The sequence below is a fragment of the Astatotilapia calliptera genome, chromosome 1 (assembly GCF_900246225.1).
Source record: "Astatotilapia calliptera chromosome 1, fAstCal1.2, whole genome shotgun sequence".
Lineage (NCBI taxonomy): Eukaryota > Metazoa > Chordata > Actinopteri > Cichliformes > Cichlidae > Astatotilapia > Astatotilapia calliptera.
Window position 1 is genome coordinate 7,590,917 of NC_039302.1, and position 18,298 is coordinate 7,609,214.

The window sequence follows — 18,298 nt, forward strand, 5'->3', positions numbered from 1 at the left end:
CAACATGTCTGCCATATAAGAAAAGAAAGAAAAGGTTACATGAAAGGATGGTCTCCATAATAAGACTGTAGCTCTGAGACAGCATAATCCCCCGGCTGTACTGAGCTACTGTTGGGAGTATTTTCTTGGTCAAATACCTGAATGAGACAGGCAGCTGCAGGGATCTGTCGGTTGAAGTGTTTTTGTCTTTGCTTCTGCTGCACCTTCAGGGCGAAGCCTGAGCCCAAGATTCCCTGTGAAGAACAGCATAGCAGAGTTTTTTCTCATTATTCAGTTTTAACCACACACTTTCAGGCAGCTGCACGATCCGAAAGATAGAGAAAGAAGGAAGAAACAAAGAGAGATCCTTCATGATTCTATTCGGTTGAGAATAATTTATTTTTTCCCATTAACCTTCATAAACACGGAATTAGCAGATTTAAATGGGGAGATTAAGCGTTTTTATTTCTTGAACTAAACGTAAATAATTGGGGCTCTAAGTATTTGAGACATTTCATAAACCTTATTATGAATATTGAACCAAGGGTAATATAAAAAGTGATGAGGAAAACTATACTTGTCTAATCCAATTTTTCACCCAGTTTTACTGGGTTCACTGACTTACTATGTTTCTCAGCAAAGTCACTGCTGTTCTGTAATCCTCACGGCACAACTCAATGATATGGTTAGATGGAAATTTCTCACTGCACTTACTGCAGGCAGGGCAAAGAATGAAATGGCAAAGACTGAGAAACAGGAAGCAATAGTCTTTCCAATCCAGGTTTGTGGCACTTTGTCTCCATAGCCAATAGTTGTCACTGTGACCTAAAGGGAAAAAAAACACAGACAAGATAATGACGACAGTAGCATTTTATAATTAGCGTTCATCAAAATATACAGCTAGGGTATGTGTTTTTAATAAACCAAAGTATAGGACAGCTTAAATAATTACCTGAGGCACTAGATGAAAAGTTAAATGGGAACTACACACCTTCGGAGCGGGAGTCACAAGTTCAATTCCCACCCGGTATCCAGTAAAGGTCCTGGCTAGACCCCCCATGCTAAAAACCAAGTCCTGGAATGGCGCGACTATGTCTGCAGACTGTCTGCAGCTCGGACACAAGAATTTCACTACATGTTGTACTCTGTATAATTGTGTATGTGACAAATAAAGGTTGTTTGTTTGTTTTTGTTTGTTTGTATCACAAACTGCTTTGTGCTATGTTCTGTATTTATATTGGACACACAGCTGGATTTTGGGGTTCATATATTTTGCTTAAGGACACCACTGGTCCCCTGAGACATGGCCGCCATTACTACATATCATCATCACTGGTTGAAAAATCTGGGGATCATCAAAGTCAGTAGTACATCCGTGGTCCCTGCAGATAGGCTAGAGCAGTTGCTGATACCACACTCTTGAGTATCTGCTGACTCAAATACCAATTTGATGCCGTCTTTTCCTCGCTCTTCAGTAACTAGGCTGCTAATAATACTTTTTTTGGAAACACAGCTGAGCTCCAGATGTCTCTTGTGAAACTGCAATGCTCATATTCCAGTCATTTCAGTGGATAGTATTATAACTTGTATGCACTTTCTGGAGACTTATTATCACTGCATCCCTAATTCTAACCACTACCCTATCATTAAAGGGGACCTATTATGCTTTTCCTTATTTTCTATCACATATATACATAGTGTTATCAAGGCTGGAGTGCTAATATTTAACACTGCTAAAGTTTTAAAGAACAATGTGTAAAGTAACCCTAAAAAGCTTAGGCTACAAACTGCTATAAACACTCTAAACACTACCAATTAGAGTGGATAGCTCAGGCACACAGGCACCAGGGCAACACTTTCTAATCTAATCTAATAAATTCTAATCTTTCTAATCGACCGAGTTACTCATTGCACATCTATTTCCATGCATGTGCTCAGAGCTTACTTTAGCATTAGCATTAGCATTAACTTGATAGTTTGGGCTAATGACTTGGTACTGACAGGGGTTATTAGATTTGTACAGAAAATCATTAAAGTATCCAACACTGACTTGATCCAAAAACAGTAGTAGTCGTTTTAGAGTACAGACATTTTGCTAGTGTGGTTGCAAAAAAACAGTGAAAGTACTGCTAGCAAACAGTTTAAAAACTGTATCATCACATCCACAGCTGAACCCACAATTATCTATTGACTTTACTTGACCAAATACTTTCTCTGCTTTGAGTCTTTAGTGCATTAGACCCTTGATTTCCCAATCCTCCAACTACAACTCTGATCTTTTCACCTCTTGGACTCTTAATAACATCTTCATGTGCTGAAATACCCCAAACTGACTCTCAGCGTGTGTGACAGCAGACCCAAATCAGATTTAAAAAAAAATAAATCATGGGATCTAATGTGTACAACAACAACTTTCATTTCATACTGAGACAAGTTATTGACTTTGCTGTGTATGTGTGAGAATGTGTGTGTGCGTGCATTTTTTAATATCAGAGTCCCTGAAGTTTCCATGAGGCCGAGTGGGTGGTGACTTATTGTCTGAAAATAAATTTTCATCCCGTGTTTTCTGCACTATTTGTTTTGCTGTTTGTATTAGCAGCCCACTGGATTTGCCCAAGGGGCTTCACACAACTCCTACTGTAACATCAGTAGTACAGATAAAACAGTCTATATTTGACCTTTCACTTGGTAAAAAGCAGCTTACAACAAGTCATGGTTTTCTGCAAAATCTTATTTGTGCCGGGATAGAAATGTCAAATCTCAGAATTCAGAAGACAATCATAATTGAATTGTTTCGGATCATTTCACTTTGACAGTTATTTCTAAGGATAATTTCACTAACATTTTACACGGGTTTCTGTTCTAGTTAAAGGGCGCTGGGCAGTTGCCCAGGACCCCAGGACACCTCAGGTAAGGACAAAATATTTTGTAATTAATTTTAAACATCTAAAGCACACCTTACTTTGAACAAACACTGGTCACTGTGCTCTCAACACCAGCTAGACAGACTGTTGAAAGGCTCTCTACTGGGGCCTGACTCTTGCTGATATAACCTGCCGGCTGCTGCTTTTGCAACCGTGCAGATTATTTGCTCACACGGCTTTGTGTATCAGACATGAGTAAACACGTTCTTTACGTTCTATGCAAACATTACAATTTCATCCTCATTGGGAAAAATCATAATCCGGACAGATAATACTACATGCCCAGATATGTCCTACAGCAGGCCTTTTATGTATCTTTCAGTGACATTGTGGAGTCGAACAAATGTTCTAAAGTGCTGCTGTATTTTAGCTAATTCACAGTTTTATGAGTGTCTATCTAAGTCTTTGGCAGATCTTCTTGTATTTGGGAAATATTATGACATTATATATAATATATATTACATTATAAGGAATACTTTATGTCCTTAATCCTATTCAGTTGTAAAACAGCTAAACTGCATCACTAAATTTGACATAGGGTTGAATATTGAACTGTACGGCATATAATGGGGCAAAGTGAACCATAAAGCAAAGCAGTGACATTCTCATATTAATGACTTCTGTTATAGTTTCTCAGTATAGAACTCATAGAGATAATGTTAGAATCATATAGGGATGTGAACACTCTGGTTATGTTTTATACCACAATCCCAAACATGATTAAAACTGGGATAACTCATAACACAGATCAGCGAAAAGATACTTATTCACAGGTGAATCTGGTAGGTCTCCCCCCCCCCCCCCCCCCCCCCCCCCCCCACACACACATGCACACACAGAGCTGGCTTGAATCAGGTCACAAGCACACTGAGTGTTTGCTTAGGGCTCCATGGACAGCAGAGGGCCCCCAAGAGCGCTTGAAATATTCCATAACATAGCTTCTCCAGTTTTTCTCCAAAAAGAAAGAAAGAAAGAAAAATGTCAGCAAATAACCTTAACATTAAGTTGATGTGCTTGCTTGTAGTGCAAATCCCTCTAGCCTGTCTGTCTTACTAACATAGCTGGACAGAGCATCTCTTGGTATGTCTGTGTGTTGCTTGTTAACCATTTCCATGGCTGGGTTCTTTGTCTTTGTGGCTGACTAAAGTGACAAGGCTTAGAAACTGCAATTCACACTTCACATGTGTTCATATGTGACCATATGGCTTCGTATGCACATTCGTGAAATGAAACATATGCTTTACAGCAGCAGCCTCTGCAAGGGCCAGTCCAGAAAATACAATGTAGGAGTATGATTGCACTCCACAAAAGCACCCTGAACTCGACAGTGATCATGTAAAAAAGGAAACTCTTTGCAAAGCCAGTGACTGACAATTACAATTGATTCAGTATTAGAATATAAATTCTCCTTAGCTGTGCATATGAAATGATAACAAAAACAACAAAACAAAAAGTCATTCGTGCAGCATTTCATTCTCATGTGTCATCTTGAGATTGTAAAGAATATACTGTGTGAAAAAAATCGTGTTTGTTTATCTCATACTTTTCTGTATAAGTATACTCAATTGTAGATGAACAGATTGAGCAAATTGTTTGCACTGTGCTGACAGGTGGGACTGTGTGGCAATCTCACACAGCGTGCATGGCTTATGGGTAAATTAGGAGGGCCCCCTTAGCAGAATTTTCCTCAGAGCCCCAGGCAAACTCTGCTCATGTTTCTGTCATTTTAGAGAACATTTCAATAACTTACTTTCATTTTCTGGAGACTTTCTTCAACCATCATAACTGCTTGCCAAATCCCAAGACTCAACAAAGAGACTATTATAATTTTCCTTTTTTTGTGTGTCATACACTATATTGCCAAAAGTATTCACTCACCCATCTAAATTATTGAATCTAGGTGTTCCAATCACTTGCACGGCCACAGGTGTATAAAATCAAGCAGCAAGACATACAGACTTCTTTTACAAACATTTGTGAGCGAGTGGGTCGCACTCAGGAGCTCAGTGATTTTCAGGATGGTACTGTAATAGTCATAGTCATGAAAATTCCTTGCTACTACAGTCAACAACAACAGCAACTGAGCCACAAAGTGGTAGGCCACGTAAAATCACAGAGCGAGGTCAGTGAACGCGCATAGTGCATAGAGGTCACCAACTTTCTGCAGGCAGTTACTACAGACCTTCTAAACTTCATGTGGACTTCGTTTAGCTCAAGAACGGAGCGTAGAGGGAGCTTCATGGAATGGGTTTCCATGGCTGAGCAGCTGCATCCATGCCTTAGTCTGAGCCTTAGCTTCTAAGTGTCGGATGCAGCGATGTAAAGCACACCACCACTGGAACCTAGAGCAGTGCAGATGTGTTCTCTGGAGTGATGAGTCTGTGCGCTTGGCTCAAGTAGGTTTTGTTTTTTAAGAGTTGGGCTCAGCCCCTTAGCTCCAACTGTTAACAAATTTGTGGGAACGGGATGGCCCCTTCCTGTTTCAACATGACTGCTCGCCAGTCTCTCTCTCTCTCCATATATATGCTTTCACAGTTCATTTTTTCAATTGACATTATCATTTCCCTTTTTGTCCCAGGAGTCCCAAAAATGTGTGTACAATGATTTATGGCCATACACTATAAGTAATACAAATGCTTACCACTCCCCACCACAGGGCATCAGCATAGTTCCCAAAACCAGTGGTGCCACTGCTGTCAACAGAATCTTTCTCTGCCAGGTAGACAAAGTACGACGAGAAGATCAGGCTCAAAAAGCCAATGTATAAGGTTGTGATCAGCTCCTGAAATACACATGCACAAAGACATTACATATTTCAAACTCGGACATGTGACCATGTTAGAGAAAATATTAAGTAATATGAGGTGTGAATTTATGTATACTTTCTGGCAAAATGCATCAGCTAGCTTACCAGTCAGCTGCCTGTAGCTCGATGTGGCTGTGTTTGCTAATAACATGACATATGGATGTGAATATTCATGTAAGAGTGCTGGGTAAATATGATGATTAAATTTTTCCATTGGAGCATTTTGCTGCCTGTGCGGGCTTGTGTCATTCAATAACCAAAAGTGAATGCAAAGCTGTTCTTAATCATGCAACCTGTCATTTTGCCGCTAATTTTCGGCACCAGTTCTTTCAATCGAACATCTATTGGATGGGATCTTATTTGAAAACTGCCATCTGAAATTTGATTATGACGCTCTATCTCAACCAAAACTGTGCGACTCTATTCAGAATAAGTGTTTTTTTTTTGTTTTTTTTTGATCAAGTGAAAAGCCATTAAAATGCTCATGGTATTCTTGGCCGGAGCAAACACTAAAATGTCTTGAGTTTTAAAGGGGCCATAAGTGCTAATGAGTTTAAACTGAAAGTAAATTCAGTAATAATCAGTAATCACCGCAGGGGTGTTGATTGAATTCAGATGTGCGGTAAATCATCATAAATTACTTTGAAACCCAGACATCTGATGTCTTCCAGTGTATTTATCATATATATAAAGCATCGTGTTGCAGATTCAATAAGCAACTGTCTACACTTTGCTCAGGAGGTCTACTTGGGTTTGGGGCTCTCATCCTGTCTGAGTGTAATTAGACTACTGCTTTGTGAAAAAGCTCTCTAAGTGCACTCACCTACTACGTGATTTTAAACTGGGTTTAACTACTCAAAGTGCCAGAGCGCTACCTGATAAGTGAAAATTTTATTCGTGTCTCAGCCCAAAACTGTCACTCTGAGATTGCGACACAGAGAAGCAGCAGCAGATGTAAGCATCCTAGCCTTACATTGCTCTAAACAAACGGTGCTTACAATCTCCCAGTAGTCCACATTTGCACCTGCATTTCCTCATTTCATCACACATTGTTTTTGGGAATGTTTCTGGGCATCAGACCTTTGCTAGTAAACACCTGACAGAGCCTCTATAACACCTTCAAGTCATCCGTACTGCTAGCAACTTGATTCTTGGAAATAACAGCTTTTAACGCATTCAGGTACATTTTCCTTGAGCTGCTACCTGAGGTTTAGTAGATGTGTTGCTGTCACTGTGACCTGGCAAACACATTCACAAGATGTGTGCCTCCCATCTGCCAGTATCAGCCAGGAGCAACTGTGCAAATTGTGTTTAGAGCCACAGGCACTAGAATGCCACTGTGTGTGTATGTAAATGCCGTTATAACACAAGGATTGGATACTGATTGGAGTGAATGAAACTCCATTGACTTTAAAAACTCCAGCTGTTAACACAGAGGGGGCTGCACTTTCATGCGTTTATGCGAGAGTCTAGCGGAGCAAAATATTCCTGCTCTGTATAACACCAAGAAACTCACAAAGGAACATATATTATATACAATACACCAGAGACCAGCTGGTTGATGGCAACTTGACCCCTACTGCACTGGCTGTTGTGAGAGTACACAATGTATTTCCCTCACGGCTGTTGGAGTTGTGTAGAGCCTTAGCAGAAGATATGAGAACTATACCAACAGTGGCTGCAGTGTGAGGTGAAACAAAAATAAAGCATGGATGTGATGAGTGTGGTTCTCATGGAACAGCTCCCTCTATGTTACACATGATGACTTCTGATGCCTGCAATCAGGACTGAATTTAGCCAGGCCTCTCCTAGAGTCAGTCTCACACTCATCCTCTCCTTTCAGAGTCTATTTAGGAACAGCCCAGCCAGTGTGTGAGTGGAATTGGGCAGTGAAACCCTTAAATGGTCTACATCAGTGAAGGCTTGTCACTCTCAGCTAGCAGGGTTTGGAAAATTGAGAAAACCTGAAATAAGTCCCACATGGTTTTGCGTGCTGTAGGTGTATTCTATGCAAATTTGGGGGGTGGGGGAGTTACAAGATGATTAAAAGGATTAAGAAAGACAAAGAAAGCCACGATTTATAGTTAGGTCCACAGTGACACATTTTTTTGTAGTTTTCCCTCTGAACACCATCACACTGGACTTTAAATCAAACAATCAAGATGGGATTCAAGTGCAGTCTTTCAGCTTTAGTTCAGGGGGCATAACAAAACATTTGCATTAACTGTTTAGAAATTACTGTCATTTTTATACACAGTTTTCTATTTTCAGGGCTCAAAACTAATTGGTCAAATGAACATGGTTAATTTTAAATCTCGTGATTGTTTTCAGTACACGGATGAAAATCCTTTGAATGACGGCTTGAAGTCTAAAACCCATGAACATCACTAAATGCTGTTTCCTCCCTTGAGATGCCCTGTCGGGCCTTTACTGCAGCAGTCTTCAGTTCCTATTTGTTTGTGGATCTCTCTGCTTTCAGTTTTGCCTTCAGTAAGTGAAAAGCATGCTGTGTTCGGTCGAGATCAGGTGACTCACCTGTCAGTTGAATTTCTTTGTCTTGAGAAAGTTTTGCAGCTTTCTTTGGGTTGTTGTCTATTTGTAGTCTCACGTGCCATACAATCAATTTGCAGGATTTAGCTGAGTAGAGAACATTTGCAAGCGCTTCTTTCACCAGTTACATCATTGATAAACACTGACTTGGTTCCACTGACAGCCACACATGCCTGTGCAATATTACCTTCACCCATGTTTGACAGATGATGTGATATCTTTCAGATTTGTAATAAGCTTCTGAGCTGTTCACTTATTTCTCAATTTGTTTCTCTTGCCATCATTCTGATACCAGTTAATCTTAGTTTCATCTGTCCAAGGATTTATTTTTCCCCAGATCTTGTCAATTTCCTTTAGAAGTCTAATCTGACTTTCCTTTTTTGGATTGCAACCAGCGGTTTGCACTTTGTTAGAAACTTTTGATATAAAAATGTGCAGTCATGAAGGCATTTTGGCCAGATGTTGTGAAGGTGGAAAGAATACTGTGATCGTCTACTTTAGTCGTCTTCCGTTGTCGTCCTGGCACTTTGTTATTGCTGAGCTGGCCGATGCATTCATTCTTTTAAAGAATGCACCACTTTTGATCCTTGGATCTCTGAATGTTCCTTTTTTTATTACTCCTGCACAAAGTAAACATTATTCTAATCACTCTAGCTGCTGGAGAAACTGTGGGGCCCAAGAAATAAAACACTTCCTTGTTTTGGTCTTGCCCATTGATCAACACTTTTTGGGTATCGATTCATTCTGAGTTACAGATTATTTTTAGTATGCAACTTCCTTTTAATTGGGATGAACTTTTGTTTGGATATTTATACTCAGTGAATGTAGATAAAATGTCCAAGCTGTTGTATGGTATTCTGAGTCTGGCTGCCCGAAAGACTATTACCAAGAAATGGCTTAGTGTGAAAATTCCATCACTAAATGACTGGTATGAGATTGTTTATGGGATGTTTAAAATGGAAAGAATTACCTTCATTAATAGACTCCAATATGACATATTTAGTGATATTTGGGATAAATGGAAACATTACATTTTGTCAAGGAGACCCGATTTTGTTTGAATCTCTGTAATTATGTATGCCATATTTTTGAACTGTTATGTGTATATATGTATATGTCAGTATGTATGTGTATAGGCAAATACATATGTATGTAGGTATGTGTATGTACGTGTGTGTGTGGTTATTTATATATATATATATATATACACACTAGATGGTTCACCCGTTTGTTTATTTTTGATTATTTGTTTATTTTGGTTTATTTGTGTTCATATAGGTTGTTTATTAAAAAATAAAATAGCAAAAGCCTCCAAAAAAAAAAAAAAAAAAAAAATAGGATCTCTGAATGTTCCAGTGGACAGCTGATTTCATCACTTGAAATCAAGTCCAGATCTTTCATCTGCATAATTTGCCATAGAATAATCAGGAAAATATCCTGACTTGACCATGAAACTGCTTGTCTGTTAGGAACTGTTTAGAAATATATATAATTCTGTATACTTGACTTTAATTGCTAGAAGGTTAATGCAACACTTTTGTTAAACCCTTGAAATAAACCAAAAACAATAACATCTTGATTGCATACATTTGAAAACAAACAAACAAACTATCCCATTGTCTCAGTCCCCCTAAGTAACTGTAGATGGACTGCATAAACTATGTTCATTATCTCTGTTAACCTTTTCTTGCTTTGTAAGAAATGTTACTTCCTCAAAATTAGTCAGATGCAGCACAACACTCTTGGGTTGAAGTTTTCACTGCAGATGGTATATTTGTGTGTATATTTGTTTTTATTCAATAGTAATTTAGCTGAGCTAACCATGAGAAGGTGAATATGACCTTTTAAAACAATCGGTTAATTAGGAGCACAGCATGCAACACAAAGGAGGTTTCTAAGGAAACAGAACTTAGCAGATTAACAAGAACTCATCCCCTAGCCATATCAGCTGTGATAGATACTGCAATCTCCTTCAATAACAAGTACATTCCAAACTTCACCATTTTTTTTTTTACCTTCAAGCTAAAGTGCTTTCTACAGCCAGTCAGAAATCAGATTTGAAAATGCCCCAATATGTCCCTGTGCTGACATTCATAGCAGAGGTCAGTGGCTGATGATAACCAGCTTCAGCTGCAAGCAAAATCAGCCAAGGCCAATACAAGAAAGCATGGTAGGTGGTACTGGATGAGTAACATCCTTGATCCCCTGCTCATCACTCTCTCTTTTTATACTGACACTAAGGACAACTACTGTGACCACTGGGGCTAATCATGTCCACCTCTGTGTCTCAGCTGAATGATACCCTAGAGAAAGACATGGCCCTCTCCAGCAGATGAGCCTATATCCCAAAAACCCAAGCTATTACGCAGTGGCGCTTTTGTTGTGGTTCTCGGCTGAATACTCATTTAACTGTATGAGGTATTCCCATGTGAGGACCTTCTCTTTATACCGCATAGAAAGGAAAAATAAAACATGAAGAGGACAGACTATCCTTGGCATAATCCCCTGACAGAAAGCTGGCAGATAACTAATAATGCTCCGAAGCTCTGGTGGTGGTAATAGTTCTGGACGTAAAATCTAATTTGAAGCCTTTAAAGGAGTGATTGTGTACCTGCCGATGGATGAAGACAACTGAGCCCAGGAGACGCCACGTTCCTCCCTGTCGGTCAACGTGGAGCATACGCAGGATTTGCAGAAAGCGAATCCCTCTGGTCAATTAAAAAAAGGAAAAGGAAAAGAGAAAGTGTTTATATGCAGATATTATTCTGCACAGCAATTGAATGTTAATATTCATGTACACACAATAAGGCTAGAAATATTTGGATACCTAAAGCATGTGTGCATCTTTATCACATATATCATAAATGGTCTCCATTCCTATGTAAAGACTTTCGACGTTTACAAATGTTAGAGCAAACTCGTCTAATTTTCTCCCTTGCAGAGCAGTGAGCAATAGGCCTGGCTTGCAGTTCAGCGATTAATCCCAGAGGTGTAGTGCGTTCTTACAGTCATGGCTACAAACTTTCACCCCAAACTGATGAAATCATTCATTATGGATCTGGCTTTGTGCAGGGGCACATAGTTATGTTATCGAGGCCAGAGGTACAGAAAGCATCTTCATACTTATGGCCACAAAGTTTCTGCTTGTACATACTAGACACAGTCTCTTACCTTACAGCAGAGGTTGCAAAGACCTGGCCTTTGGAGCCCACTGACAGCACAATTATCGAAGCAACAACTACAATCAGATCTGCATTAATAGAGAATGAGGGGTCTTAAGCCTACATATGCCATAACCAATAACGTATATAATGTGAATAATTTTACACTCATGATTATGATGTTAATACAACAAGAAATGAAGAAGTGTTGTTCTCCATATGGGGGTGGGGTGGGACGGTGGGGGTCAAAGAAGAAAGTACAGAAAGTGTTATTTTAGGAAATTATCATCAGTTTTCATTTCAGAATGATTCTATTAATCAATTTAGCTTAGACGGGTTACAAACATTATTAATACTAATTTTCGTTGCAACATATTAAAAAAAAAACACCTGGAGGCATCAAATTTAAGAATAACAAGCTGAAGGTGGAAGAAATATTGCAGTGACAGTTTTAATTTCATGCTGAATTTGTCTTAAATATCTCATTTTGGGATAAAGCTCAGGGTATATTACAGATATTGTTTAAATTTTGTGCGTGGGTGGGGAGTGATACGTCTGTCAGCATGCATGTGTAAAGATATGTGTGTGTTTGTGTGTGTGTGTGTGTGTGTGTGTGTGTGTGTGTGTGTGTGTGTGTGTGTGTGTGTGTGTGTGTGTGTGTGTGCACGGGGGTTGTGTTGCTACCTATAACAGATATTGGCTTCCTGGCAAAGCGTAGTCGGCCCCAGATGCCAACATATTTACTGCGGCAGCCTGCTGACCAAAGGCGGACAAAATATTCCACACCGAAGAACACCACAAGGACAATCTCCTGTCAGACAAATGAGGGAGAGGGAGGGAGGCAGAAAAAAACAAACATCAGATGCTGCTGCAGGATGTTCGGTCCAAAAACGGCTGAACAGCTGCTTTGACTAAAACAATGTTTGTGTTACAAATAATATGGATAAAATTTTATTAATGACCAAGATAAACCTGATAACACTTCCAATTTGTCAAATATTCATTTTCATTCTGTGCATACTCCATTTGCTACTTCCTATTTGTATCACATCATTGATTTGAGTCAGCTGTTAAAATAATTTAATGTACCCGATAAAATAAGGTATGTGTGCTTTCTGACAGGTGGTTCAATAATCTTTATCTCTATTTAGTTGATTTTGAAACTGGATTTTGATTATTTTACGCATCCAAGTTATTAAATCTTGAAGAATATATATGTGAGCAATGTTACATAAAGTCTTTCTATCTCCGGAGAGAGTCGTATAAGATCTGATATATTTCAGAGTGACTTGAGTACTTGAGTCAGCATCAGCTGGGATTTGATGAAAATCTGGAGGTGTACAGTGAGAAAAAAAGTAGGTTATAAGACCTCTGTAGCCCACCCATTACTGCTGATTGTGGCAGCTTGAAGCTACATTAGCTGCTCACATGCAAATGTTACCCAAGGATTAAGGTGGTTTTAAAGAGGAAGGCAAACTATCCATTTTGATATTTTTCTTTTAATAGAACAAAAACTTAAACATTCTAGAAAAGATACTTGATTTTATCTGAAGTTCCACTCATTTTTCTGTACAGTGAAGCTACAGCCAGCAGCTTGTTAGCCTAGCTTAGTTGTCTACAATGACAGTGTAGAGGAGAGAAAACTCATAGCAGCTGGTAGCCCAGTGACAGTTTCTTAGGTTATACTGACTAATTAGCCAATGTGAAAGTTTCGTGAATATAATTTGCAGCTTGCCCCAAATAATTAAATCCAAGCATTGACACAGTTTCAGAGCAAGAAAAATAGCCAATGTGAAAATGCCTTAAAGTCATACTGTATCTGAACACTAACTGAAAACAGCTTTCTGACCGCACTACTGTATACACTTTCCTGTTGAGCTGATGTTCTCAGTCAGTGATTATGGGTGTTACAGAATAACAGGTTCAGTCTGTTTTGTAACTCTCAGTCATACTATGTTTTAAAATGGTGATTAGCTATAGTATGACACTGGCTCACTGGCTAAGGAATTTTCAGTTAGAAGTCCTATCCCACAGTCAGACCTGCGCCTCTTGTCACATTGTGTCAGAAAAATGTTTACTATTGCGTTCTCTTAAGCTAAGTTCCCTCTTTGTGATAATAGCAAAGCAGTTATAGTTTAATAACCCATTTAAAATGTATTATGGCTTAAAGTTATGCTTGTTTAGTGTCCTAGTACCTTTATGTGATAGGTAAGTCCAAATTTCTTTAAGATCTTTGAGTATTAGCCTGTCAATGCACCTTGCTAACCAAATTAGCAGCCAGTGCTACTCTTAGCCACATTTCCTTGTCAAATGTGGTTCACCCAGTTTAAAAAAATCAAGATGCTAAAACGGAAGTTGCAAACTTAAAGGCTTCAAAATGGTGGCGCAAAAAGCAGTGGGGCGTATAACAATGGTAACTTTTTACCATCTATTGTAGGAACTAATCTGGTCTAAAGCTAGCAAAGCCTAAAAGCAGCCTATCAACATATTTAAGATATACTTATCATTAAAAGCTACATTGCTTGTGTAACCCAGCGGTTCTCGGACTATGTGGACGGGACTGATGGGGCAACAATAAACTCCACGTCTCAGGATAGCAGCTGTCTGACAGTAAATCACTAACCTTTCCTTAGTTTTTTTTTTCCTTTTCTTTTTTTTTGGATGAGCAAATTGTGTTTTAAGGGCGAAATCTCAGAGCTTTTGGAGCTGTTTTCATTATTTGAGCTAAAAATGTAAACCTTGTAAAATGAAAATTGGATTATTAATATGCTAAAGTGTGTTCCTGGAAGCTAATATGTAAAATGTTAAAGTATTTAATTTTGCAGCAAGGATTTCTACATCAAAAGCTCTGGTGTGAATCGTGGAGCTTGAGTTAAAAGTTTTCTTTACCTCGGGTACTGCAGAGCAATTTTTTTTAGTGTTTGTGTCTTGTGTCTGCACGTGACAACAGTGTTATAGACAGCTGATGCACAGAATACTGACAGTGGTTTTACTCTATTTCACTGACAGGTGACAACATGCCATCAGTCACAGAGTAGATAAGACGTGAGCTAAGACGATGTGGTTTTCGGAATTTAGAGAGAAAAATGATTTTGCAAACAATTATTAGTTAAGATTAGGAATTTATCGTTTTTTGTTTACAAGACCTTAAGGATGCGTCCTTTGGTCAGAAATCGAACCTAAACACAGCTGTCTGTTTTTTATTTAGAAGAAAACAATGCAGCACATTTTGACAAGGAAGCTATTTACAGAAGGGAAAATGGGGAAATGGGGGGGGGGGGGGGGGGGTGAACAAGCGAAAAAAAGGTGGCAAAGATCAATCCTCATTCTCATCCAGCTTCTCGTGCCTAGCCCCGCTGCTACGCTAGATCTCACTCCTCTCAAATCCCTCACCCCTACAAACCCACCCAACTCTGCTTCTTCCATCCTTTTTGTCTTATTATGAGAACCACAAGGGGGGGTGACAACAAATCGAAAACACCTCCTGAAATCATTGTCTCCACGCTGAGGGTCCTTCCCTGAAGTCCTCAATGCAAGATTTCTTTTGACCGAGACAAATCACTGATTCTCATTCCTGCCTCGTTCCCTTATGTTAGACTCTCACTATATCAATCAATCAATCAATCAATCAATCTTTATTTATAAAGCACTTTTCATACAGAAAAAATGTAGCACAAAGTGCTTTACATAGTTAAAAGCAGCCCACCCCACCCTCCAACTCACTCCCCACACTCTCAATACACATATATCCCCCCACCCCCACCCACACACACATACACACACGCGCACACTTAAAGAGTAAAAATTGGGCTGGGCTCGCATGAGCCAAGTGAGGAAACATTATAACAGAGAGCCGTCTGCACCGGGAGCCGGTCACAGACCGCAGCCTCCGGGCTGGGCACACAGCAGGAGGGAGGCCAAGGAGCCCCCCAACCAGGCTGAGATCCCACCCTTTGGTGTCCCCCCCCCCCCCCCCCCCCAAATCTATTTAATAGTAATCTACACTGAAGGATGAGTTACTGGTCTCCATTAGTGAAATTCCAGGTCAGCCAGCTTAGATTGCCTGAATTCCTTTGCACTTTGACACACTCAAAAACAATGCAGCTATACTTTAAATAGGTCACGGTGCTCTGGATCCAAAAAGAAATAAACAAATTCTTTTGAGAATGTGAATCCTTTGGGCAAACCGCCAAGCATCTGGCCAAAAACACTACTACACAGTGCCAGCCAAAGCTCCATCTCCAACTAAAGAACAGAGAGGTTTCTGTTAACCTTGAGCATACAGGAAGAAAGAAACAAGACAAAGGAGAGGCTTCAGTGGTGGGGGAGGAAAGAATGAAAGAGTAGCAGGGTCAGAGCAAATCTCTAAACTAGAAAGCACAAAGTACAAAACAGTCCCTCAGGGATGCAGGATGGAAGAGATGAATGTTTGAGATTTTAGCAGCAAATATTAATTATTCATTATCTGTGTAGAAGAGAAGAATAAGAAGATTAAATATCTCCAGAGGGTGAACCTAAGGCAGAAAAACAGGTTGCAATAAAATGCATGTATATTTGATGATACCATAGTATTTATTAATAAAAGACTTTCAGACTTTTTTGGTTTCTTTTTTAAATTACAAGTCTGACTTTTAAACAGAAGAACACACAGCAGCCCTGTATATGAAGCAGAAAATAAACCTGTAGGATTTGAGATGTGCCGACTCATGACCCACCATGACTATTTTATCCCATTATCCTCAGGCCAAGGTGAACTTGTCACATGTGGCACGCTCCAGTCCTCCTCAAAATCCTTTTTATCCTTTCTTTAGGTTTTCTTTTATCCAAGCTTGAGTGACTCACTCATCACCCAGACAGCTCCTCTGTGCTCAGCTGCTGGTGTCTCGGGGTTAAGTTGATCTCATTTACTATTGATTTTAGAGGAGGCGCTTTTGCCCTCTTAGGCCAGCGGGACACACTGAAATTGTTTGTAGAAAAGTCACTTATATAGTATGAGCAAAACTGTCCCTAAAATGTTTTTTGTTGTTGTTTTTTTTGTAATGCAGCGGTCAGGGCCATCAATAAATGAAATAGATTGTTGTTGTTTTTTAAACAGCACACACTGACATTTGGGGTTTCAAAACAAAAAAATGGTCAAAATGAAACATCTGTTTACTCTAACTGTCACGGTGTACAAGGTGGACTCACGCACTGGACTCCAGGGATTGATGCACACAAGAGAATTTATTAATGAGCAATGTCCAATGAGTGTATATACAAAAGGTGTGAGGCAGTGCTATCTACAAAAGGTGAGAGGGGCAGGGCTCCGGGGGAAATCCAGGTGAATACTCTTGTCTCTCTCCAAACATGAATCCACTCGGACACTCGTCACTCAGGGGACACCAGGGAAAATAGTCCAGAGGGTCTGCACACAAAGAAATGCTCGTTAGATCCCAAACACACAACTACATGGAAAAACACTTGCTAGACGCTCGACTTTCACTGACGCGATTCTCACAACGATCCAGCGAAGAACAGCCGTTGCTTCCTGGCTTAAATGCCATCCACACTGATGAGGCACAGGTGTTTCCTCCTCCGAGGGGGTGAACCCATAACGAGTTCCGCCCTGGGGGGGAGAGAATCAGCGACCAGCTGAACCTCCAGGCCGTGACAGTACCCCCCTCCCCCCCAACGGGAGCCTCCCCGCGACCCCCAGGCTTCTCAGGATGAGCGTCATGGAACGCCCGCACCATGTTCCTGTCCAGAAGGGCCGCACGTGGGATCCAAGACCGCTCCTCCATTCCGTAGCCCTCCCAATCCACAAGGTACTGCAAACCACGCACCCTGCGCTTGACATCTATGATGCGCGAGATGGTGAAGGCCAGATGGCCATCGATGACCCGGGCGGGCCTGGAAGGAGGGCACAGGGGGCTGGAAAGACAGGGCTTCACTTGAGAGACGTGAAAAACATTGTGGATCCGCATGTTTCAGGGCAGCTTAAGATGGACCGACACCGGGTTCACCAGAGAGTCAATCACAAAGGGACCAATAAAGATAGGAGACAGTTTCTTAGACTCAGCTCTAAGCGGAATGAATCTGGTCGACAGCCAAACCTTTTGTCTGGGTGCATAAACTGGTGCCGGGGTCCCATGGCGGTCCGCCAGGCACTTGTTCTGCTCAGCTGTGCGGAGAAGGGCAGCCCGTGTGGTCCTCCAAACGCGCCAACACCTTTGGATGTGCTGCTGGACAGAAGGTACGAAATGCTCACCCTCTACAGCGGCAAACAGAGGTGGTGGAAACCCAGAGACGCCTCAAAAGGGGACACTCTGGTGGCCGAGGAGGTGAGGCTATTGTGGGAGTACTCAATCCAAAGGAGCTGCTTGCTCCAGGTGGTCTGATGGGTGGAGGCCACGCATCGGAGGGCCGCCTCAAGCTCCTGATTGGCTCGCTCTGTTTGACCCTTAGTCTGCGGGTGAAAGCCAGAGGAAAGACTGACCTGAGCTCCCAGGGAGGAACAGAACTCCTTCCACACACGAGACGTGAATTGCGGACCCCTGTCTGAGATTATATCCACCGGAATTCCATGGAGACGGAAGACGTGGTTCATCAGGAGCTGGGCAGTTTCCAGGGCCGTGGGAAGCTTGGGAAGGGCAACAAAGTGAGCTGCTTTAGAAAAACGATCAATGATAGAATGACAGAGTTACCTGACGAAGGTGGCAATCCCGTGATGAAATCGACAGCGATGTGGGACCAGGGGCGGCTTGGCGTAGGCAGGGGCTGAAGGAGACCAGAGGTTGGCTGATTAACACCTCTCCAGGCTTCTTGAAGAGTAGTCCAGGAGGACCAGTTCCTGGGTCTGGTTCTGTTCGTTGGGCCCCCTTAATGGCTGGTTCAACCTC

General features: G+C 40.9%; 1 protein-coding gene across 1 annotated transcript in view; it reads right to left on the reverse strand.

Annotated features, from left to right (window-relative positions):
• The window catches only part of kcnq1.1 (potassium voltage-gated channel, KQT-like subfamily, member 1.1), a 44,827-nt gene that overhangs the window by 14,299 nt on the left and 12,230 nt on the right, over positions 1–18,298 (reverse strand). The window contains exons 3-8 of the mRNA XM_026161486.1: positions 12,105–12,231; positions 11,431–11,509; positions 10,871–10,967; positions 5,545–5,685; positions 694–804; positions 138–233 (exon numbers count right to left, since the gene is read on the reverse strand). Coding sequence (XP_026017271.1) covers positions 138–233; positions 694–804; positions 5,545–5,685; positions 10,871–10,967; positions 11,431–11,509; positions 12,105–12,231 — 651 coding nt within the window. The remainder of the gene's footprint in view (positions 1–137; positions 234–693; positions 805–5,544; positions 5,686–10,870; positions 10,968–11,430; positions 11,510–12,104; positions 12,232–18,298) is intronic.